The sequence below is a fragment of the Hevea brasiliensis genome, chromosome 8, assembly GCF_030052815.1.
Source record: "Hevea brasiliensis isolate MT/VB/25A 57/8 chromosome 8, ASM3005281v1, whole genome shotgun sequence".
NCBI lineage: Eukaryota > Viridiplantae > Streptophyta > Magnoliopsida > Malpighiales > Euphorbiaceae > Hevea > Hevea brasiliensis.
Window position 1 is genome coordinate 93174322 of NC_079500.1, and position 23780 is coordinate 93198101.

General features: G+C 35.1%; 1 protein-coding gene across 3 annotated transcripts; it reads right to left on the bottom strand.

Moving 5' to 3' along the window:
- Positions 1 to 842: 842 nt before the first annotated feature.
- LOC110671302 (uncharacterized) lies at positions 843 to 21610 on the bottom strand. Of its 3 annotated transcripts, none has more exons than XM_021833722.2 (18): positions 21248 to 21606; positions 20422 to 20491; positions 19379 to 19996; positions 19117 to 19293; positions 18906 to 19019; positions 18756 to 18814; positions 18516 to 18582; positions 18318 to 18369; positions 18119 to 18211; positions 17866 to 17949; positions 17348 to 17751; positions 16965 to 17026; positions 16511 to 16580; positions 6226 to 6306; positions 6039 to 6140; positions 3592 to 3716; positions 3140 to 3254; positions 843 to 1259 (listed from the first exon to the last, which is right to left on the bottom strand). In XM_021833722.2, exons 1-18 carry the CDS (start codon positions 21307 to 21309, stop codon positions 1161 to 1163), a joined length of 2454 nt encoding a protein of 817 aa, XP_021689414.2. In that variant the 5' UTR covers positions 21310 to 21606; the 3' UTR covers positions 843 to 1160. The 3 variants fall into 3 exon arrangements, with proteins under 3 accessions (XP_021689414.2, XP_021689415.2, XP_021689416.2); XM_021833723.2 differs by lacking the exon at positions 21248 to 21606 and adding an exon at positions 20775 to 21197; XM_021833724.2 differs by lacking the exons at positions 843 to 1259; positions 3140 to 3254; positions 3592 to 3716; positions 6039 to 6140; positions 6226 to 6306 and adding an exon at positions 15615 to 15840 and having other exon boundaries at positions 21248 to 21610.
- Positions 21611 to 23780: the final 2170 nt, after the last annotated feature.

Sequence of the window (23780 nt, forward strand, 5' to 3'; positions counted from 1 at the left end):
TTTGATGTGATGTTTTTTTTGCTAAATACCTTTTTTTTCTTCAACCCCATTCATAATTAACTGAAGGAAAATCTACATTTTGGTTCCGGATTTTGTCTTATGTTACACTTTTCCCTTAATATGAAAAAAATTAATTATTACTCTATAAATTTTATATTATATTACACTTTAGTCAGATAAATAAATTATTCAGTCTCTTTAATTTTAATAGATAAAATAATTTAATCTCTATAATTTTGATGTTTATAATAATTTATAGATAGGAATAAATTATTTTATATATTAAAATTACAAAAATTGTGATATAGTATAAAATTTAAGGATTAAATAATTAATTTTTATAAATTTAAAAATTAAAATATGATAGTGTAAAATTTAAAAATTAAATAATTAATTTTTTAAAATATAAGATTCTAAGTTGTGAATTTCTCTTAACTAAAAAGGCTATTTTTATTATTTAATGTATATAATTATTTTCCAAGCATGACTTATTTTGTGAGATTAATATTATCTTGTAAAAGTAATTCCAATCATTTTAATATCTATTTGAGAATAACATTAAAAAAGTATGCAAAGATTAATATTCTCCAAAAGCAGCCTAGGTAATTACAAACTTCAATTTTCTTTTTAAAATATGCCTAGCCTTTTTATTTTAAGAAAATATCACATAATATAACAAATTTAGTATGCATTATACAGCATTATAATTTAATAAAAATAATATTTGAATTAACTAACAATAACAAGTATTTTTCCCCGTTGCCTATTAAAATTGTTAAAAGCCTCAAGCAATTTGTTAGTTCATTCCATATTCGTTCTTCAATCTAACAAATTCACAGGAATAATGAAGCCTCATGAACTAGGAATGAAAGAGATGCTCACGGAGTAGGTTACATAATTTTTCACTATTTGGATCTCATGACTGTTTTACATTCTTCACCCCCATGCAACTATTATTACAGTTAATGAACAAACAATAAATGGATACAACTCTACAATGGCCGTCTGATTCAAAAATTACAGAGAAAAAAAAATAATTAAAAAATCTATTCTAAGCTCTCCCTGAAATTGCACTGCTAAACAAAAAATATCTACCTTGCCAACACCTTCTTGGTGATTATAACATCTGTGTAGTATCATTATGGCAATCCTGCAATTCTCTACTCTTGAACTGAATCGCCATTTGTATCCTTCTGCTCTGTGACCTCATTGGACGATTTGCCATTGTTCGCCTCCTCAACATTTGTGGGTTTCGCTTGCTGCATTTGATTTGAATTATACAAGCCTCAGTTGAAGGCATCAAGCAGTAGATAACTTTGCAGCATACAAACACGGGAAGCATGGTATACAAACAAATACTTGCTAGCAGTAAATTAGAAGTTAGTTTATTCTTGTTCATGGCAATTTTGGAAAATGACTTGCAAACACGACACCAAAATAGAGGGTTTAGGTTGAATCTATTCGTGTTTATGTCTAGGAGTGTGCAAATGGTCGGTTCGGTTCCGAACCGAACCAATAAAACCAAAAACTAAAAATAAAAAATTTTAAAAACCCAAACAAACTGATTATTAAGAGAAAACCGAACCGAACCAAATCGATAAATATCAGTTCAGTTCGGGTTTAAAACCAATCAAACCGAATTTTGTAAAATTTCATATTTTCAACATTAAATCTCAATAACAAAAATATTAAAAAAAAAAAAACTTAGAAATCAAAACTAAAAAATCTTAGGGTTTCCTTGATATATATATATATATATATATATATATATATATATATATATATATATATATATATATATATATATATATATATTAGTAATTTCAATTCGATTCAGTTTTTTTATTTTTTATGAAAATAACCAAACCGAACCGAACCGATTGAATTTTAAAACTGAACCGAATTGACTCGGTTCGATTTGATTTTTCAGTTTAAACCGAAATATGCTCTCCCCTATTCATGTTGACCCATTTATGACATATCGATAATCGTGTTGTGTCACAGATTGACCTACTTGACACATTCACATGTCAACCCGTGACCCACCAACCCATTTTAAATGCTAAACCATTTAACCCACTAATCCACAAATGACAATATTAAAAGTAATGAATTAATAATTATAAGTCTAATTATTTATTATATTAGAATTTTATTATAATAAATTATATGTTTTCTCTTTATTAAAATTAATTTAATTTATGAATTTATATAATAAGTTAAAAAAATATCACTTTATAATTATTATTTTTTATTTTTTAATTAAAATATTAAATGGATAATTAAGTTAAATAAGTTGAGTCCTGTCAAATCGTGTTAAATGGATTAATTCGTGTCAAATCATATTAAATGGATTGTATTGTATCGTGTAGCCCGTATAATAAAAGAGTCGTGTCCATGTTCATGTCTCGATTTTTGACACGATTACGATTTGTTAATTGTGTCGTGTTCTTCTCGACTATAATCGTGTTCATGTCCGTGTCATATCTATACGAACACGACCCACTAACTCAAATTGACACACTAAAGGCTACAATCTATGTTTCCTGCTAATTACATAATATTGCTATATTTGAGACAGGAAGACATCCTTGTCCCCACTAGCACATTGAGGGCAGTGAAAAATTATAAACAGTCCCTCGATTAAGCCAAAAGAACATAGGTACAGACAAGATCTCTTCAATCAAATAATAATCCCAAAATTTGAAAGTTAATAAAGGTATTAGCAATCAAAAGAAAAGCATACTCAAACTAATTACATGCACTTTTAGTGAAAGGACAAAAAAGGTCAAACAAGCATCATTAAGGTTAATAAAATCCAAAACTCCAAATATTATTTGAAAACAAAATGCGACCTGTGGCTACAGACCACAAGGTCAGGAAAGGAGGACTAGCCCCTTTCTTTAGCAAAACCATTGGATTGAGGAAAAACACAAGTACCAACGGTGAATAACTATACTCATGAAATTTGGAACAAGGTGGAAATCCAGGAAATTACTTTGCCTATTGTAATTCTCCAGCATCTCAAAAAGCTCATCAATCCTATTTGCTAACATAACTACTTTCTCACATATTACCATCTATTTGGCAAAGCAAGCACCCATGAATTTAACCAAATAATAAGCCGCTAAAGACAAACCTTGTTTCGGTCACGCCAACCAAGTCCAAATGGTCGAGCTAGCAAACCAATCTTTCTTGTAGGAATGTCTTGTGCAGGCTCTTGATTGATTCGTGGTGAATCTGGATTAGAAGATCTACACAGAAAAACATGTGTTTCTTGTATGCTTTATATGAAATGGCAAAAGATGCGCAAAAATAATTTGTCTATACATCCAACACTGCAAATAAGTAGACATTTTCCAACTTTTCCCTAGTTTGTTTGATTTATCCTTTTCCTAGAAAGTGAGTCTGCCAATGGTAAGTAGATAAGCACTCAATATTGAAAAGGAGGAAAAGATTAAGGTAAAAGTGAAATGTAAACATCAATAAATAAAAGAAAATGACCAATTGCAGTGCTAAGAATGTCCATAGATCCATGCCACTGCAATGTGGCATGAAAAGTCTTTTGCATTAGCAAAACTGACTACATACCGTGGTGAAGGTTGGGCTTTAAGCTGTCCAGATTGATACTGTAACGTAGCCTCCAACATTGATTCTGCCATAACCGCTCTTTTCTCCATTTCAGCCAAAGATGCAATGGCTTCTTCATACTTTTCCTGCATAAATAATAAGATACAAAATGAGACAAAAGAAAAAAATCAAGACACAGAATATTCATCTGAATATTGAGATATAAAACAAAACCAATGCAATACTCTGTGCGAAAGGAGCTAAAATGATCCATAATGCAAGCTACCTTCGTTAATATCAGCTATATAAAGTTCCCTACTACTATAACATGGGAAAGAAAAGAAGAGATCCCAATTTTAAAATCTTCTTTTTTTTTTTTTGGACAAATAATAAAATAGTCCTTGTAGTTTGCCCTAATTAATGACTAGAACCCTATATTTTGAAAATCAAAATAATTAATCTCTCAAAATTTATTTTGTTGACAATTAAGTCCGTCATTCCAATTTTTCCAGTATATTCCGCTACATAAGCTAGATAAACCAGAGAGACTACCTTTTTATTCCCTAAACCCTCATCTCTATCTTTAACACCCCCCAACCCACTCCTCCCAATTTGTCACTGCCGCACACCCGTCCTCCTCTCCCTCCTCTCCTCCCCTTCCTTTGCAATATGCCACCCCAAGATCAAAAGCACAAGAACTTCTACTTTCTGCTGCTTCAAAATGAGTCCCCTCCTCTTTATAAATTATCTGAACCAAACCTAGAAACCTATTTCTCTCTCTCTGTTTTGTCTCCAGCACAACAGGAGGGAGATTGGTCCTTCTCCAAGAAAGCATAGGCATCTCTGCCATGCACATTCGGGTCCTCAAGAACAACAAGGTCATCTTCTTGGATGGCACCGACTTTGGCTTGTTCAACCTCTCTCTCCCTCTTGGTAACTGCCACAATAACGATGAGACCATCAAACCCAAAGATTGCACTACACATTCTGTCCTATATGGCATTGCTTCCAAAATAATTCGTCCTCTCACCATTCCAACCAACACCTAGTGCTCTTCTGGCTCTATCAATCCCAACAGGCTCTTCTAGCTTTATCAATCCCAACAGCAATCTTATCCAAATTGGTGGTATCAAAAAAAGGTGATTCATGGGAAATAGAGAAATTTGGTATGGCATCGAGTCCAAGGTTTCGCTAATTTAGAGTTTGTAATGAATTTAAATTCTCATTGACTGTTTTATTGACTGTTTTCTTTATTCAATTAATGTAATTTTGTTTTGTTTACCTTTGTTGAGACCTAACTAAAAATCCAAGTTTTTCAGCTACTAATCCTTACCACTGATCTACCATCTCTCACCATCCGAACCACCATCCAACTACTCAGTTGCTCTAACAATCTAACCCAATGGGTCCGGTCACAAAAACCCATCGGGTAAGGCAGGTGAGCTCACCCAACTTACTGTGAGTTTGCTTGCAACTGATCTGCTACCAACCTTTGCCACATAAGCAGCAAGTTTGTAATTTTCATCACTTAAAGCAATCTTTTTCCTAATCTTACCATACAAATCATGAATGTGTTGAGCAAAAGATTCAGCAAATTGTGAAACACGGATATCATGTGGAAGAGGAACAAGGTCAATAGAGGTGCGAAGAGAACAAACATGAACTAAATCAAATGGCTTTTACCTGCGGAACGATTGATAGAATTATCAAGGGCAAATTCAACAATAGACAACCAAATCCCAATTACCTTCTTTTTCCCCTACAAGACATCTAAGCAAATCAGCCAAACTACAATTTACAACTTCAATTTCGCCATCTCTCTTTGGGTAAAAAGCTGAAGAAAATTTTAAATTAGCGTCAAATAACTTCCATAGCATAGTTATTAAAGGCTCAATGTGCATTATATTTAATTATCATTTTGTTTGGAAAGTTGCAACTTTCTTGTGGATTTGGATTGCTTTTTGTGAATGTTTGCAGAGATGGAGCGCAGGTGTGCGCAAAAGAGAGAGACAAACATACAAACAAAGATAAAAAGGAGGCAGAGAGGGAGAGATATAGAGGCAGAATGAGAGAAAAGGGAGGACGGAGAGAGAAATTTTGTAAATTTGATGTGATTATGAGGGTTATAAAGTCCTTTCAAGTGTCTAACAGCTAAATTAGACAAAAAGACTAATTTATTAAACGAAATAAACTACAGTGACTAAACTTAATCATTCGAGTTCAAAAATAAAAGGATCGATTCATTAATTATGGCAAACTATAGGGACCTTTTTACAATCTAACCTTTTTTTAGTATTACGTTCCATATTAACATACCAAGGATAAGAAGAGTTCCTACTTTTCACAACTTTTTTTTTCAATATTAAGGGATTGGGAAAAATCAGAATTTTTAAAACCTTTACTACATGAAGTATTGCAAAAGATTTGAAATAAGAACAAAAAAGAAAAAAAAAAAAGATATTAAAAACCTGAAGAACTTGAGAAGCATATCTCTGTGCTGCTGCATCTTGCTCGGCAAATCTGCGAGCATCTTCTGTTACCTTCTGCTCTTGCTCCACCCGCATTAAAACCTACATTAATTAGCAAGTGTTCTTACGATTTCTAAGAACAATCAGAGACAAGAAACAATCTCTCCCAATTGGGCAACAACGAAACCTGAAGCATAGCATTTTCTTGTTCCTGCTTATCAGCAAGGGCCCTCCGCAGCTCAGAAACCTCCTGCTCTAACTGTTCAACCTATAGATCATAAACATATCCTCAATAAGTCAATGTGTAATGCATTTGATATTTTGATTGAATATTACTAAGCTGACTAGGATGCATTAACATGATAACTACATATTGCATCTAAAGGTTTCTCTAAACAAAGGCAACCAATTATATGATCATAACCTTTTTTCTTTTTTTTTTTTTTTTTGAATGGGACATACAATGAAAATGATAAACATATCCTACTATAATTGATACAAGCAATAAGTGTTTCAACCACATTGGATGCTAGCCAGAAATAGATTTAAAAGCCTCTAATGCACGAAAAAAAAAAAAAAAAAGCCCACAATATCTACAGAAGTACAAAGGAAACTCTTTCCTAGCCAAATACTCTGGGTCACAACCAACATGGTTCATGCCACAAGAAATCTCCAACTTCATTTTCAAAAATCCTCCATAATCTCTGCATATACCCAATCCCAATCTCCAACCAAAAAAAATGCAAAAGGGAAAAAAAAAAACACAAAAACAAAAATCTACTTTCACGTGGATCAATAAGTCTTATGAAGAAAGCAATGAAAATATAGATGCACGTCCTGTAACTTCAAGATTATGGAAAAATATTTTGTACATTCAGTTGACCATTGACATTTGACATCAACATCACAATTTTCTCCAATTGTACTAATTTAATTGTTCTTTAGCCTTAAAAGGGAATTCATTTGTCATAACTTCTGCTATATTCACACGTCAAGGATCTTGTCACGGGCCTATGAACAGGATAATCTTCCTCGGGTATGGAAGACTTCCCCTTGTTATTGTTTCTTCCCCTTTTCGAGGGAACCTACCAACCTCAGAACTCAATTGAACAAGAGAGCTACAAATCTCAAGAATTCAATGATAAATACTCGTGCTTGCTTTTTTAATATGATGCTCAATGATATATATCGAGAGATTGCTACAGCTTAAAGAAATTATAATGCTAATAGGAGTCTTTGCTAATTAGGAATATATAAAAATATATCAGAAAATAAAAGCAATCCTAATAAAAGCTGCAACTGCCTCCATCATTGCCTAATCCCCCTCCCTCGTTGATCCAGCTTTTGACTTTCTCTTGTATGTGGTCCCCACAAAGGAGTCCACAACATCACTCCCCCTCTGGGGAACGAGTATGTCCTCAAGCTCAAATTCAAGATAAGCAGTACTGAATTCCGAAACAAGTTCCCATGTTGCATCCGAATAAGGCAAGCCTACCGACTGCACTAATATCTCTGGAACACCACAATTGAGACATGAACGCAATATTTTCAAAGGAGTAGGTACCACTTTCCCTTCAGCTAACGCGGGCAACACGGGAATGCTGGAGGGAGGTTCACTTTCAAATTGTTTAAGTAAAGAAACATGAAATACATTATGGAGCTTGCTCTAAACTGGTAATTCGAGCAGATAAGCTACCTGCCCAATGCGTTTAAGGACCTGAAATGGACCAAAGAATTAGACTGTTTGCTGCCAACTAAGGACCTTTGTCGGTAAGAATGAGGCTTCAACCAAACAAAATCACCAAGCTGGAAGATAATATCCTGACGCCCTTTGTCATAATATTGCTTCATGCGATGTTGCCCATGCTCCAAACGATGTTTTATCTCAGTCAACATTTGATCCCATTCCATCAAGGCTTTATCAACAGCTTTAACTCGGGATGAACCACCAGCATAGGACAGTAGGCATGGTAAAGGTCTGCCATAAACTACTTGGAATGGGGATGTTTTAAGGGACATATGGAAGGAAGTGTTGTAATATTATTCAGCCCAGGGAAGCCATTGCACCCACATCTTTGGTTTGTCACTTGCCAAACAATGAAGGTACATTTCGATGGTTCGGTTGACCATTTCTATTTGGCCATCTGACTACGGATGATAGGCTAAGAAAAAAGCTATAGTTGTCCCACAGAGGCAGAATAGCTCATGCCAAAAGTGAATTGTAAAAATCGCATCCTGATTCGAAACAATCGATTCCAGTAATAAATGCAACTTGAAAATGTGCTCACAAAAAAAATGTGCGATACTCATGGCATTATAGGGATGAGCAAGTGGTATAAAATGAGCGAATTTAGAAAATCGATCCACCACCACTAAGAAAAAAGTTTTGCCGTTTGATTTTGGTAAGCCATCAACAAAGTAGATGGAAATGTCTAACCATACTTGTTGAGGAATATCAAGTAGCTGAAGAAGACCTGCTGAATTCAAGTGCTCAACTTCGTTCTTTTGGCAAATAGGGCAGGCGGTAACAAAGTCCTGGATCATTGTTTTCATTCCTTTCCAATAGAAATCCCTTCGAATTTGTTGTGAAGTCTTTTGGATGCCTTCATGTGGCATTATGAATGCCAGCAATCACCGAGCTTATTAAGGGAGATGTGGGAAGAAGAAAAACTCGTTGAAACAGAATTAACCCATCATGAACTATTCCTTGAAGAATTCAATCCCTTAAGTCTCGAAGTTCCCCTATTTCTTCTATTTCAGCCTTGACTGAAGCAAAAAGGGAGAGAATTGGTTGAGAGATGGGAAATAGCAGGCTTGTTTCATCCTCCCTTCATGATGGTGCATCTGCTGCTTTATTCAAACTACTCGCTCGGTATTCTACTCTGATATCAAAGCCCATTAACTTACTAAGCCAGTGTTGTTGTGGTGAAGTAGTCAGTCATTTCAACAAGTTCTTAAGGCTAAAATGATCAATATGAATCAAGAATGAGCTACCCCATAGGTAAGGTCGCCAGTATTGCATAGCCTTAGCCAATCCAATTAACTCCCTTTCATAGGCTAGTAATTTCAAATGTCTTTCAGCCAATTTTCGACTAAATAACGCAAGAGGTGACCATGTTGTTATAACTATGCAGCGATCCCTCCACTTGAACATCACATTCCAACACAAATTCCACATCAAAGTCTAGTAAGTGGAGGATTGGCACCAATTAAAGGGCTTGTTTCAACGCCTTAAATGATTCTAATGTAGTCTCATCACACTTGTCCCAAAGTAATCACTTTAAATATCTAGGCTCAGTCCTTCAAGTAGATGGGGGATGTGAGGAGGATGTTAGTCATAGGATTAAAGCCGGATGGTTGAAGTGGAGACGTGCCACGGGAGTTTTATGTGATCATAAGATTCCCAATAAATTAAAAGGAAAATTTTACCGTACAGCCATACGACCGGCTATGTTATATGGTAGTGAGTGTTGGGCACTGAAAGAGTCGTATGCATCTAAGATAAGAGTTGCAGAGATGAGAATGTTAAGGTAGATGAGTGGCCATACTAGACTAGATAAAATCCGTAATGAAAGTATTAGAGAAAAGGTAGGAGTAGTGCCAATTGAAGATAAGTTGAGAGAAGGGAGATTGAGGTGGTTTGGTCATGTGAAGCGTAGACATACAGAGGCTCCAGTTAGACAAGTAGAGCACATTAAGTTAGAGGATAGAAAGAAAAAAAAGGGGTAGACCTAAATTGACTTGGAGGAGAGTATTACAACATGACTTAGAAGCATTACACATTTCTGAGGATTTAACCCAAAATCGTTCAGAGTGGAAAAAGCGAATCCATATAGCCGACCCCAAATTTTTTGGATAAAGGCTTAGTTGAGTTGAGTTGAGTTGTAGTCTCATCCCACTTGAAAGAATTCTTCTTCAAGAGGTTAGTTAATGGAGCTACTAGAATCCCATAATCCTTGATGAATCGCCTGTAATAACCAGTCAATCCAAGAAATCCCTATAAAGCCTTAATTGATTGTTTTTCAGGCCATTCGGTGATAGCTTATATTTTGCTTTCATCCACTAACACACCTGAACCTATAATGATGTGACCCAAATATGCGACTTGTGTTTCGCCAAAACAACACTTGGAAAGCTTAAGAAAAAGATGGTGAGCTCGCAATAATTGAAAGACAATTCAGATGTGATTAACATGCTCCTCAATATTATCCAAAAATACAAGAAAGAACTTAGATAGATATGGCTGAAAAACTTTATTCATGAAAGCTTGGAAGGTAAACAAGGAGTCAGTGAGCACAAAGGGCATTACCAAGAACTCAAAGTGCCCATGATGAGTACAAAAGGCTATTTTTTTCTACATCTACCGAATCCATTCTTATCTAATGGTAGCCCTAACGGAGATCTAGTTTGGCAAAAAATCGAGCTCCATGCAATTCATTCAATAATTCTTCCACCACAAGAATAGGGAATTTATCTTTCACAGTCTTGGCATTTAATTCTCTATAATCCACATAAAATCTCCATGATCAGTCTATCTTCTGGACTAATAAAACTGGTGAGGAGAAAGGAGATCTGCTTGGCCAAATAATTCCTTGCTTCAACATCTCTTCACATTGCCGTTCTATCTCATCCTTTTGAAGATGGGGATAGCAGTAAGGACAAACCACCATTGGTCCAGTCATAAGTAAGAGGCATATTTTGTGATCACATGACCGAATTGGATGGAGATCCAAGGGTTATAACAAATATGAGAATTCATCCAACAAGTTAGTTAACTCAGATTGCGAATGTAGTTTCTCCTGTATTACATGCAAGTAGAGGTGAGTATTCGGTTCAAACCGAACCGAACTAAATTATGAAAACCAAATTATATATTCTAGAAAACAAACTGAACCGAAATGGATAAAAAATCGAATCGAACTGAACCGCTCTATTTTGGTTCAGTTCAAACCGATCTGTTTTGATTTTTTATTGATTTTTTAATTTAGACTTGATTTTCAAGTTATTTGGTCTAATTTTGACTTTGGTTTGAACCTAATAATTATTAATCAATAAAATTAAACAATTTATATATATATATATATATATATATATATATATATATATATATAAAATTAAATGTAATTCATAAATTCTCCACAAAAAAAATCAATTCAAAAATTGATTTAGTTCGATTTGGTTCGATTTTAATATGTAAAATTACTATTCGGTTCGGTTCGGTTTAATCGTTTTTTTTCTCTTCAAAACCGAACCGAAATAACCGAAATTTTTATAATATAAAACCGAATCGAACCGAACCGATTGAACCAAATTGATTCAGTTTGGTTCGGTTTGAACCGAAATCTGCTCACCCCTACATGCAAGTTGGGATTGGATGCGAACTGTTGGCCATGCAATGTGATTTTTCAGCCATCCACTTCAAAAGTCATTTTTAATGTAGCAAAGTCCCATCCAACTATTTGAGTCCTAGAACCACATCAAAACCTGCTAATGGAATCACAAATAAGTCAGTAGTAAAAAGAATCCAAACCAACATGTAAAGTCATCGATTCACTAATGCCCAAACTTGGGATTTGTTCCCCATTGGCCACGAACACTTGTAAGCCTAAATGTTGGTAAATCAGAAGGTGTTATCGTTTAGCTACAATCTTACTTATAAAGTTATGTGTGCTCCCGGAATCGACTAGCACCAATATCGTATTAGCTCCTATCTTTGTCAGCAACTGCATGGTTTATGCATTTTGGAGTCCGGTGATGGCGTTTAACTATATTTCAAGCTTTGTCTCCTCCCTCTGGATGATTTCCTTAGCCAGATCTTCCCAATCTTCCACTTCCAACCAAAACAATCTCTTACACTGATACCTAACTATGTATTGTTCATCACAATTATAGTAGAGTCCCTTGGCACGACTCTCCGCCATCTCGCCTCTTAGTTAACTTTTGGATTGTTGGCCCCGAAGACTCATTAGTGTTGCTCCCTATCGATGCAGCTATAGTGCCCGAGCTTTGGTTTGGGCAGCAAAGGATGGGGTGCTTGTTGTTTGTCATGTCCCTGTCCATCAAGAGGTAGACTTTCGTGTTGTTCCACTCTGCACAGCATCTTTTTTTTCTCAAAGGTTCTTGCTAAACTCATGGCGATCACCAAGAGGATTTTGCAATTCAACATCCATCCAAATTAATTTCATTAATCCAACCATAAATATCTCCACTTGTTGATCAGCTCTTACTGAAGTAACTCTTGCTAACAAAGTTTGAAATTTTCGTTGATACTCTTCTACCATCCCTGTTTGTTTGAGATTCACCAATTCCCCAATGAGTTGCTCCATGGTGGAGGTCCAAAACATAAGTGGCAATAATTTTTAAAAGCTTCCCCTGACACTCCTGGTTCTTCTTGCTCTAACTTGAAGACCCATAGTTGTGCTTCTCCTATCATATGGAATGCCGCTAGCACCACTTTTTCTGTTTGGGCTGTTTTCTAGTTATGGAAAAACTGATCACAGCGGTTTAGCCATCCCAACGGGTCTTCCATTTTATCATATGAGGAAAAATCAAGTTTTGAGTAAAGTGGAACCACCATTGCCCCTTTCCTATTTTCCATCTGCCCTTCAGTTCGATTTAGAAAGTGCTAGTTGGTGCTTCTTGATCCCACTTCACTTTCTCTAGTTGTCCCTATCGTCATCTGCTTCACAATCCCTTCTAGCAATCCTTGGATCTCTCTTTGCTCTTGACACTGTTGTTGATAGCATTCCTCGGATAACTGGATGTAAGAGTCCAGTTTTTGTTGCAAGTTTGATTGATCACCCATGACGTTTAGCTCTAATACCAATTTGTTATATTCCCACATCAAAGATCTCATCACAAGCCTATCATAGGATAATCTTCCTCGGATATGGAAGACTTCCCCTTGTTATTGCTTCTTCCCCTTCTCAAGGAACCTATGGTGATGGTGTTTGTAAATTCGTTGGAGGGAACTGTTACATAACAGCCTGCCAACTAAGTGAAACAGAGGAATAGGGAGAGAGAGAGAGAAATAGATGAGAAAAGAAATAGATTGGATGAGAAGAAAAAAGAATATTCAAAGATGAGAGAAAAGTATTCTTGTTTATTGATTCTTGGAATAACCTATTCTAATACAGATATACTCTATTTATACACTTCTAATCAGAATCGCTTTGACTTTCTCCTAAAAAGCTATAACAGCTTTACAACTACTCAACTACCACACACCACCCTCACTATTTTACTTCTTCCACATACAATTACAAACCTTACTCTCCTTACTAGTATTCATTACATTCCCTACTCCTTGAAATCATTCTTGTCCTTAAGAATGAATAAGGGAGGGCGCAACACTAAAATTATTGATTGTGCGCAACAAACCAGCACCAAAATGTCAATCTGTTTCCTTCGTCATAGTAATCTTTTTCTTTGTCTTCTCCATCCTTCAAATACATCTTGTTTAAGAATTACAGATGCAATGTTCTTCAAAATTAATTTCTTCTTCTTCAGCCTTCTTGATATTTCCCATTTATCCTCTATGGACATTAGGAACTCACAATAGTAAAACTCACGATCATGGTTCTCTTGAATTAGTAAACTCCATCCATTCCCATTGCTCCCAGAAATTTCAGGTTTTTGGACTCTAGCTTGTGCAGCTTCCAACACTTCTTCCATTCTGAACTGAGGCAAAATCATCCTTTGTATCATTGAGCAAAGGAATTCCACTTCATATTCAGCTCCTATTCTTCCCATTGAATAGTCTAGTTGCCTCACATGCACTTTACTAGAGGCTTCAGTAATGTTATCATTCTCAAAACCCTGAGTATTCTCATCATTTGCACCATTAACACCATTCTCAAAACTCTGCTGAATTAAATCTTGAAGAATTTGAAATTTTTGCTCCTTCTTTTGAATCGACTTCTTCACATTTCCATCCCCCTGAATCTTATCATCAAGAAGGACAATCTCCTTCTTAGCAGCACTCTCCTCGGTCTTTCCCAATTCCTTGTCATCACCCCAATAAACTTCAGTTCCATGATTGTTGTCTTCTATTTCTTCATCATTCTCCTCCCCAAAAACCTCACTTATACTAGACATATGAGGAAGAAAATCCTACTCTAGATGTTGTAATGTTTTCCCTCCTTGTGCAAGACACAATTCCAATGCATCTTCATTAGTAAAGGCTGCAACATTTTCTGTTTTCTTTCCATTTTCTATAAAACCCCCAGGAATTTGAGATCTCAGCTCCAAATCTTGAAATTGACTTTTGGATTGTGCCTCTTGAAACAATTTATCCCTCCTTTCTATTTGCTCTTCTAACAACTTATCTAATTTTTTCCATTTTTGAAACAGCAGCTCCTCTAAGCGTTCTATTGCTCTTTTTTCAAAAATTTCTAGCATTCCCTTGAGATCCTTTTGTTCCCAAGATTGTACTTCCATGATTTGATGCTCTGATTGTATTTTACTTCCAAGAAAATTTGAGGAAAATAGTAAAAGAAAATCAGATCTGAGCAGGGATAAGGAATTGATACTGGAATTGGAAGAAAATCACAGAGAAAGGAAGAAGAAAAATTGTGAAAAGAAGAATAGAGAAGAAATTACAGAAATAGAAAGAAAATATTTTGTAGAGAATGAAGAAAGATTGAAAGGAAAGAAAGATTTTTTTTTTTATTTCAGATGTTTCTTGAATTTGACAAGACAGGTCTTGATTTTGAAACCCTAACAGGGCAGAAATTGAAAATAGGGAAATTGAGAAGAATTTGATAGAGGGGAAAAGAGAATAAGGCAGCTCGCAAGAAAGAAGAACGAGGGAGAGGAAGAAAATTTTCAAGAATTTCAAGAAACAAGTTTCTTGAAATGCTGGAAATAAGAAATTAAAGAAGGGAATAGAAGAAAGAACCAGAAAGTGACAGGAGAAGAAAGAATTTGATTCAAGAATTTCAAGAAAGAAAGAAAAAAAGAAGAAGAAATTGAGGTGAGAAAGTGAAGAAATTTCAGGGAGAGAGGAAGAAGAAAAGAATGAATAGAGGGAAAGAAAAGAGAGAGAGAAGAGTAGAGAAAAACCTGGAATTCTGGAATTTTGGAAGACTCTCATGAATCTGCGCAGAGTTGTGACTCCAATAGAAAATATTGGAAGCAAACCCCACTGAGATCAAGGCTCTGATACCAAATTGTTGCATAACAGCCTGCCAACTAAGTGAAATAGAGGAATAGGGAGAGAGAGAGAGAAATAGATGAGAAAACAGATAAATTGGATGAGAAAAGAAATAGATTGGATGAGAAGAGAAAAGAATATTAAAAAATAAGAGAAAAGTGTTCTTGTTTATTGATTCTTGGAATAACCTAATCTAATACAGATATACTCTATTTATACACTCCTAACTACTGTAACTGCTTTGACTTTCTCCTAAAAAGCTGTAACAGCTTTACAACTACTCAACTACCACACACCACCCTCGCTATTTTACTCCTTCCACATACAATTACAAACCTTACTCTCCTTACTAGTATTCATTACAAGAACCTACCAACCTTGGAACTCAATTGAACGGAGAGCTACCAATCTCTAGAATTCAATAATAAATACTCTACTTGTTTTATTAATATAATGCTCAATGTTATTTATAGAGAGATTGATACAGCTTAAAGAAATTATAATGCTAATAGGAGTCTACTAATTAGGAATACATAAAACTATATCAGAAAATAAAAGCAATCCTAATAAAAGCTGCAACTGCTTCTATCATTGCCTGATTCCCCTCTCCTGCTGATCCAGCTTTGGACTTTCTGTTATATGTTGTCCCTACAAAGGAGTCCACAACAACTTCCTTACAGTAAAGATAATGTAAAGCATAGTTCAATCTAACAATTGTCTCCCCCCCACCCCCCAACATTTCCACCCTTCTTCCACATAAAAGAGGAAGAAGAATCTCCTTGAACTTTCCATGAGAATAAGGCCTATCTGAACCATTGCACACTTCTTCTATTTTACCTGAATCTGTTAATTTCAGCAATCTTGCCTAAATGACTTGAATTGGTCAACATTGAAAATAATAATAATACTGATAAATTTATTATTAATCTAAATAAAAAATATTTTTATATTTTTCCCTCTCTCCTCAAACCCCTTCTCTCTCTCTCTCTCTCTCTCTCTCTCTCTCTCTCTCTCTCTTACTTATAAAACCCCATTTCCCAAAGGCCTAACCTAAAATCATTAAAAATGATTTTTTACTTTATATTTGTATTTTTTTTCTATTTTTCTATTTTGACCAATGGGTCAAATTGACACTAATTTTGCAATGTTTGTGTAAAACTATATATATATGAAAAAAAAAGGTTGGAAACCATTAAGCCTAATATTAACTAGTCAGCCTCAACACTTTTTCCCCAATCGTAGCAAGAAATGAACAATCTCATTTGAAAGGACAAGAAGGAAAAGGAAGAAAAGACAAAGAAAGTTGTTTTGGATATACCCTAGCACTCAATTGCCGCCGATTGTCTTGCTTGACCATCTCCATCAAAGCAGTCTCCAACTCTTCTGCCCTGGAAAAATTTAACCACAGCAAAATATCAATGCTTCATTATCTCTCTCTCTCTCTCTCAAATGAATCAATGTTAAATTCCACAAATTTGACGTGAAACTCACAATTCAGCAAATATGTAGAAGAACATGATCTAAACAATCCATGTACCAGTAAAATGCGGAAAAAAAGGCAATGAATTTCACAGATAGCACATAGCAAACACAGAATAAGTTTAGTCATATGTGAACTGTAAATTGCACCTGCCTGCAGTTAAAGCAATATTGAGAATCAGAAATGTTAAAGTTTCCGCAGAACCAACAAAGAAAAAGAATTGAGTGGCATGCGACATGCAGCATGTAGAAACCCTCTGATTATAAAAATCGAACACAGTGAAAATGTTAACCTGAGTACAGCAGATCTTTTCTCCTCCAGCAACTTGCACAATTCGACCTTCAACCACACCACCTGCATAAATTAATATTATTGAGAAAAGAAATATTGAGTCCATGTTTTCAAAACTTGCCACAGGCATCATAGGCATGGCAAAGGAAAGCAAAGAATAAAGTTGTAGCAAAATAATAATTAAATAAAAGGCAGAAAAGGGGAAAAGAAGAAAATAGTAGTAAACAACATATTTGAGCATTCCCATATTTACAATAGAACCAAAATGAATGTAGATCATTTACGCATTAGCAGATGTACAATGCATCATTCAATATTTGCAACTTTCTACGTTGCACAGAAGATTATGCTAAAGAGAGGGACAGGGTGGCGGGGAGAAGCCACCTGATCTTGAAGATCTGGAACACTGTCTATCTCTACGTCCCCTGTCAAGCTTATAAGAACCTCATCTGAGTTGGTGGATCCAGACCCTGAACGAGACAAATCACCACCAGACTGCTTATTTGTTTCCACTAGCATTGACTTGGGATCATGCTTGAAATTATAGAGCTTTGACGCCAGACCCTGCGAATCTCTCCAAGCTTGAAGCCCTTTTGTTCTTTCCTCAACCGCAGCTATAACAGTGTGTCGATGCTTATTTCTCAACTCTTGTAATCTGATTTCGTTCACATTTTGATAACCCATGCAACCTGTCAACACAAGTTGACTGCTATCAAATGTTGAACCAGCCAGTGACTGCAGCAAAGTGACCGCATCTCCAGCATCCTTAGTGGTAACTAAAGCAGGGCCTGCAGAAAAAATGAACCAAATTAAATTTCACAAAGGAAAACACCTATCATGAAGATTGAGAAAGAGCAAATTGCCACAGTAAAATAAAAGTTTCAACACCGTTAACCCAGTACCATATAACTCCATCAAAGCAAGTGCAGTCCTAAATAGCATAACACGATTTCCTTCAAAAAGAAGAACATCCCAAACTCGGAGAACTGTGAAAGAAGGATGATATATTAGGGGCAAGCTTTTAACCAGAGCACTAAAAAAGCCATGAAAATAAGAATGCAAAAAAATGGAGAAAAACCCAATAGTTTATTAGCCAACTTTATCATGCCGTGTTAAACAATACAAAGTTCACATATTAAAAGCATAAAACCTGACCACTTTCCCATGGAAGCATATTCATGAAAATCGAAAGGAACCATGGTCCACTAACCCACGCAACCTGCACTCCCAGGTAATCCAGATGATTTACTGCACCAAGTTAAACCGACATTAGAAATCACCAAAAGAATTTCATCCAAATAAAAGTTGTAATATGTAATAAACCAATGATAAATAAAATAAAAGAATAACAAACCCAATTTAGGAAATCTTTCACGCACCAACTCCTCAAAAACAAGTTGGTCGACCTGACAAAATGGAAAATTAAATCAGAACATCCATTGACAACTGTGAACTGATCTCACCCTCATCATGTCTCTAATCTTCTTCTGAGGGAAAGCAAAAATGCACCTTGGATTGGCAGGCGGGAAAACAGCACTGTAGCAAGCATTACCTGAGATTCTATCATTTCCTCTGAGTAATAGCCATCAAAATAGTCATCAATGATGCCCATTAATGCCCTGAAAATTCAGCCCATATCAAGAAGCATGCACAGACAAGAATTCTGGAATGGAAAATATAATGCTAAACTTGCTCTAGAAAACTAGGATAGCTGCTACACTAGTGCCTCGCTCCAATACAAGAGAAGCAACAATTCCAAAAGACACTATGTTCATCAAGCTTTGAAACTTACCAAAAGGCATTTTCTTCAGGCATCAGAAGTAGTAACAAGGCAGCAAAGAAATTCATTGCCTGCACACAAGTTCAACCCAAGAAATACAAAAGAATTAGTCATTAAAAAAGTATATCATCAAGTACTGAAAGCAGTATACATTTCAAGCACCTGACAGTACCCAACAGAGGGGTTATGCCGAGCATATGCTGTAAGCAATCGCCTCAAAGCATTTCTACCATCATCATCCAAAGCAGGATGACCTGGAAATGTCCGTGGCAAATCCTGCACTAAAGCCAATACTTGAGAAACTTGCATTGACAATGCCAAATAGATGAAAGTAGGACCCACACCAAAACTGAGAGACCATGCGTGTAATGACCTTCTCAATCTGTCCTTTCCATTTCTCAGGTATGCATACAGGATCTGTAGTTGCACCCTTTGAATCGCTGTCAGACTGTTGTTCGACATGATTTCCTGAAATAGTTTCTGAAGCAAGTAGATCCTGGTAATATCTCTCCACTCGACGTGTTTTCACACCCACAAATGCTTGCCAGAGCTAAAATGCAAGAACTAAATCAATTGTAAAGTTCATGTGCAAAGAAATGAAGAGGAAGAAAATAAATAATAAGGGCAAAGCCTACCTCTCCCCTAAGTGCCATTGGAACACCCCCACGAACAAGGACATCCAGTTCTTCTTTCCAGGGAAACAAAGATTCTAAAGAGGCTACATCAGCAGCAGTAGCACCTGTGCCAGAAGCACTAACACTGCCACCAGAAGGGCCTTCTTGAACTGGGTCTGACCTTTCCACATCATAAAACTCATCCTCAGAGTCCTCTTCGGAAACTCCTTTTGCTGATTTGGCATCTTCAATAGAAGGTTCTTTTTTAGTCTCTTGGCGGTCTTTGGGTTGATTGCCCTTCTTTTTGACCCGAATACTCATCATATCTTCAATGGCACGAAGGGATGGTCTAATCTCAGTCCATATTTGGACCCTATGAATTTTTTTATTGGCATTCAACTGTTTCTCTTCATTTTCAGTAAGATCTTCAGGCGAAACATCAGAGCCAGTCTTCTCACTGCTCAAAACATCTCCTTCAACACCATTCGCTAAACCATTGTTGGTCTCCTGCTCCATTTTTTCAGAATGTGATGCCTTGTAATCTTCCTCCAAAGATGAACCGTTTGCAGAAAATCGTTCAGACTCCACTTGCCGCTCCAGGAAACTCGTCCACCTATCTGATCTTTCCTCTTCTTCCTCCTAAAATTAAGAGACCATCACAACAGGGTATCACTTTCCCCTCTATTGGAATTCTTTCTCTACTCTATGTGTGGAAACCAAATGTAGAGAATAAAAACAAATTAAATTTTAGACCATTACTTACACTTAATCACTAACCACTAAAAATCAACATAAAAAGAAAGTTCATGCATCCAACAAGTGCAGCTATTGCCTAATGGACTAGTAGAATCACTTTATTTTTCATTCTTATTGCTGGTAGGATTATGGCTTAGTTCAAATGGGTTGCTAGTAGGGCATTGCCTACTCTAAATCTAAAGGGATCCAAATGAGCTCTCATAGAAGTTTCCAATGACCAAAAGAGAGGGTCAACAACTCTCTCGGCATCTAAAATTAGCACAAATAATTACTAATAGAATGGGAAATAAATCTTAAGGGAAGAAAACCTTGTAGATATTAGCATATTCTCTGTATCTTTGTACATGCTGAGGTCTCACTGCAAATCCATATGCATCCCTGTCCAAACCAATCAATATCCATTAACTCTTCAGTTTTATTATCTTCTTATTCATATCATAGCATCGCCAAAAAAAAGACAAACAGATTCACAAAAACAGACAAAGCAATAAAAAACACAGTACCACCTTCATCCGCAAAAATACCACTCAAGTTCTTCATAGTAAATAAATCATTAGCAAACAAAAACATAGAGATAACACACATATAATTACAACCCAAATCTATTTTTTTAAAAAAACATTAAAAACAAAATGTGGACTATAATAGAATTTCTGCTTACCTGCAATCTGCCTCCAAAGATCGATGACTCAAACCCGACAAAAACATATTCTACTGATAACCCAGATTCTACTTCCCATATCGTTCACCATTGCCCCAACTGAAACTCAAATTTACTTCAAAGAAAACCATACCACCATCCACAATCCACACTTTAGTTCCTAAACTAATCCCAATATCACACAATGGGAGCAACACTAATAAAAATCCAAAACAAAAATCATCAAAATCACTAATCAATCACTCATTTCCAATAAAACAACAAAATCAAAACAAGAACAAAAAAAAAGGGCAAAATCTCAGTAAAACAACATTAATCAACGCGATCAAATCAATTACAGCGAACTTCAACCAATGCCCAGCAACTACAAATACAGTAGAGGACCAAACTTGACGGATCAAAGAGATACACCTAGCGAGGACGCGTGTCTCAAGAAGAAGAATAATAAGAAATGATAGTAAAATTACAAATACCTCTTGTGCTCAAATGCAATGAGAGGGTTCCCGGGCTTGGCGACCTTAGTCTGGGCCTTCATGATGGATCGATTTGATTGGTCTGTTAGACGGAGATCTCAGAGGGTGCCGTCTTTAAATCTCTGCAACTAAATTTAGAACGCTAGATAAAGGGAAAGGTGTGTGATTTGGCTGCTATGCTGCTACTAGTATGGCTTTTGTCTGTGGGAGTGAAGAAGGAGAGGGCACATCACATGCAAGCAGCCGAGATTAGTGTCACGTTATTGTTACATGCGGGTGACATTTTAGCACGGAGATCAAACATGGTAACCGACAATGCAAGATTTGAGTTCAGAAACGCAGTAACGCACCATTGAGAATGTTCATTTTGGTAATTTCAACTCTAGTGTTCATAGAAGTATAGAACTACTGTGCGATGCGAGATCTTGGATTCTGATTCGTGCTATTGAGACAGCGGAATTATTGGTGGGATACGGAGTGGGAAAATGAGATTTTTTTTTTTTTTTTCATATATTTTATTTTATTGTATTACAAAATTATTAATTTTAATATAAATAATCTATAATTTATAGGTTTTTTCAATATACTATAAAAACATTTCATTTTATAAGAAAAGTTTTCTTCAATTATGAATTAAGAGTGTACAAAGAAATTGTCACTTGATTGATCTGAATAAATTCAACCTGAATAAATATGTCCTAAAGATAATTTTAATATTAAAATAATTATAAATAAAATTTTTTATTTCGATTTCGAGTTAATATAGTAAAATTTCAATCTAAATTGAATTTATATCAAATATATATATATATTTATTTTACTAAATAATATATTTTAAATTAATATTTATTTTTTAATTAGTATATAATAATATGTCTATTAAAAATTTTAATAATAGCTAAATTATAAAGTCTAAAATGTATTAAAAGGTGTTTAAAGAAGTAAAAATTATTCAAATCGAATCCAACCTAGGAAAATCGAATATATATAGTTTTGTAATTTAATTTGTTGATTTCGATTTAAATATTATTGAAATTGGCTTTGTTGATTTGGTTTAACAAAATATAGTGAAATTGTCTAAATCGATTTATGTACGACCAGGTAAATAAATAGTATAGACTAAGTGATATTAATTGGTGATAAAATAAATTAAACATAGTATAAAAATTAATCTATGTAATATTACTTGTCACAACAAAAACATATTTAAGTTTTAAAGATTAACTCAATTGATAAGTATATTTATTTCTTGTCTTATTAATTAGATTTAAACTATGAAGTCATATATATATATATAATCTTAAAAAATAAAATAAAATAAAATAGGGTCTCCACTCTTTGCAAACGACATAAGAGATTAAAAAAGAAAATTCAAAAGGCATATCTCTTAAAATATTTTAAAGAATTTTTCTATCTGGAATGATTCATTATGATTATCGTGATAAGCTATAGAATTTTATGAGTTTCGTTAATTTTTTATTAACATGAAAAAGAGAAGATTAACATTATGTTTAGCAGAGGTATGGTAAAATAAGATTGTTTAAAGTAAATTTCTTTTTTAGAGTAAAGTTTATTAAAGTTCATTAAAGTTATAAAATCTTCTTAATTCACTAAATATGTGAGTTATAAAATAATTTTTTAAAAAATTTTTTTAAAAACTTCACTTTTAAAAAATCACAAATTCTCTCAATTTAAAATTTTTTAATTTAGAAAAATCTTTTGTCACATAAAAAAAAATTTCTTTCGATCAATATTTGGCATGAGTGGTTCGGTATTCTTATCAAAGTTGAGTGTTCGATCATCGTGGATAGAAAAGATATTTATTGAAAGCGCTTTACCTTTAATGGATCAATCCGGCGCGAACAAAATTAGTCCTCATTGGGTTAGAAATACCTGTAAAATATCAAAAAAACAAGAAACCTTCCTCCAAATAAATAGAAAAATCCTTCCTCCAAACCTTCCTCCATATGAACTTATGGTTGCAAATCATAATTTGTATTTGGGACTTCCAATCGTTGTGGGTCGTTCTAAGAAATTAACTTTTAATAAGATTAAAGAGTGTCCTTGGGCATGTTTGCAAGGCTGGAAGGAAACGTTTTTGTCAGGTGCTGCAAAGGATCTGTTGATTAAGACTGTTGCTCGAGCCATTCCCTTTTATATTATGCAATGTTTTAAACTGTTGCTTACTTTGTGTCATGAGTTACAGGCTATGATAGCTCAGTTTAGGTGGGGATAGCACCAGGGAGAGCGAAAGCTACATATTTGTTCATGGAAATAGTTGTGTCGTCCTAAGGATGAGGGGGGCTTGGTTTTCATGACTTTGAGTGTTTCAATCAAGCTCTGTTGGCGATACAAGTGTGGGGAATTTTACTACATGCCAACTTTACTTACTATAAGAATACTAATAGCAAAATACTGTCCAAGGTGTGATTTTTTGCAAGCAAGCGTTGATGCTAGTCCCAGTTTTACATGGAGGAGTATTCTATATGGTAGGGATGCATTGTGTAGAGGGATAAGGTGGCAAATTGGGAAT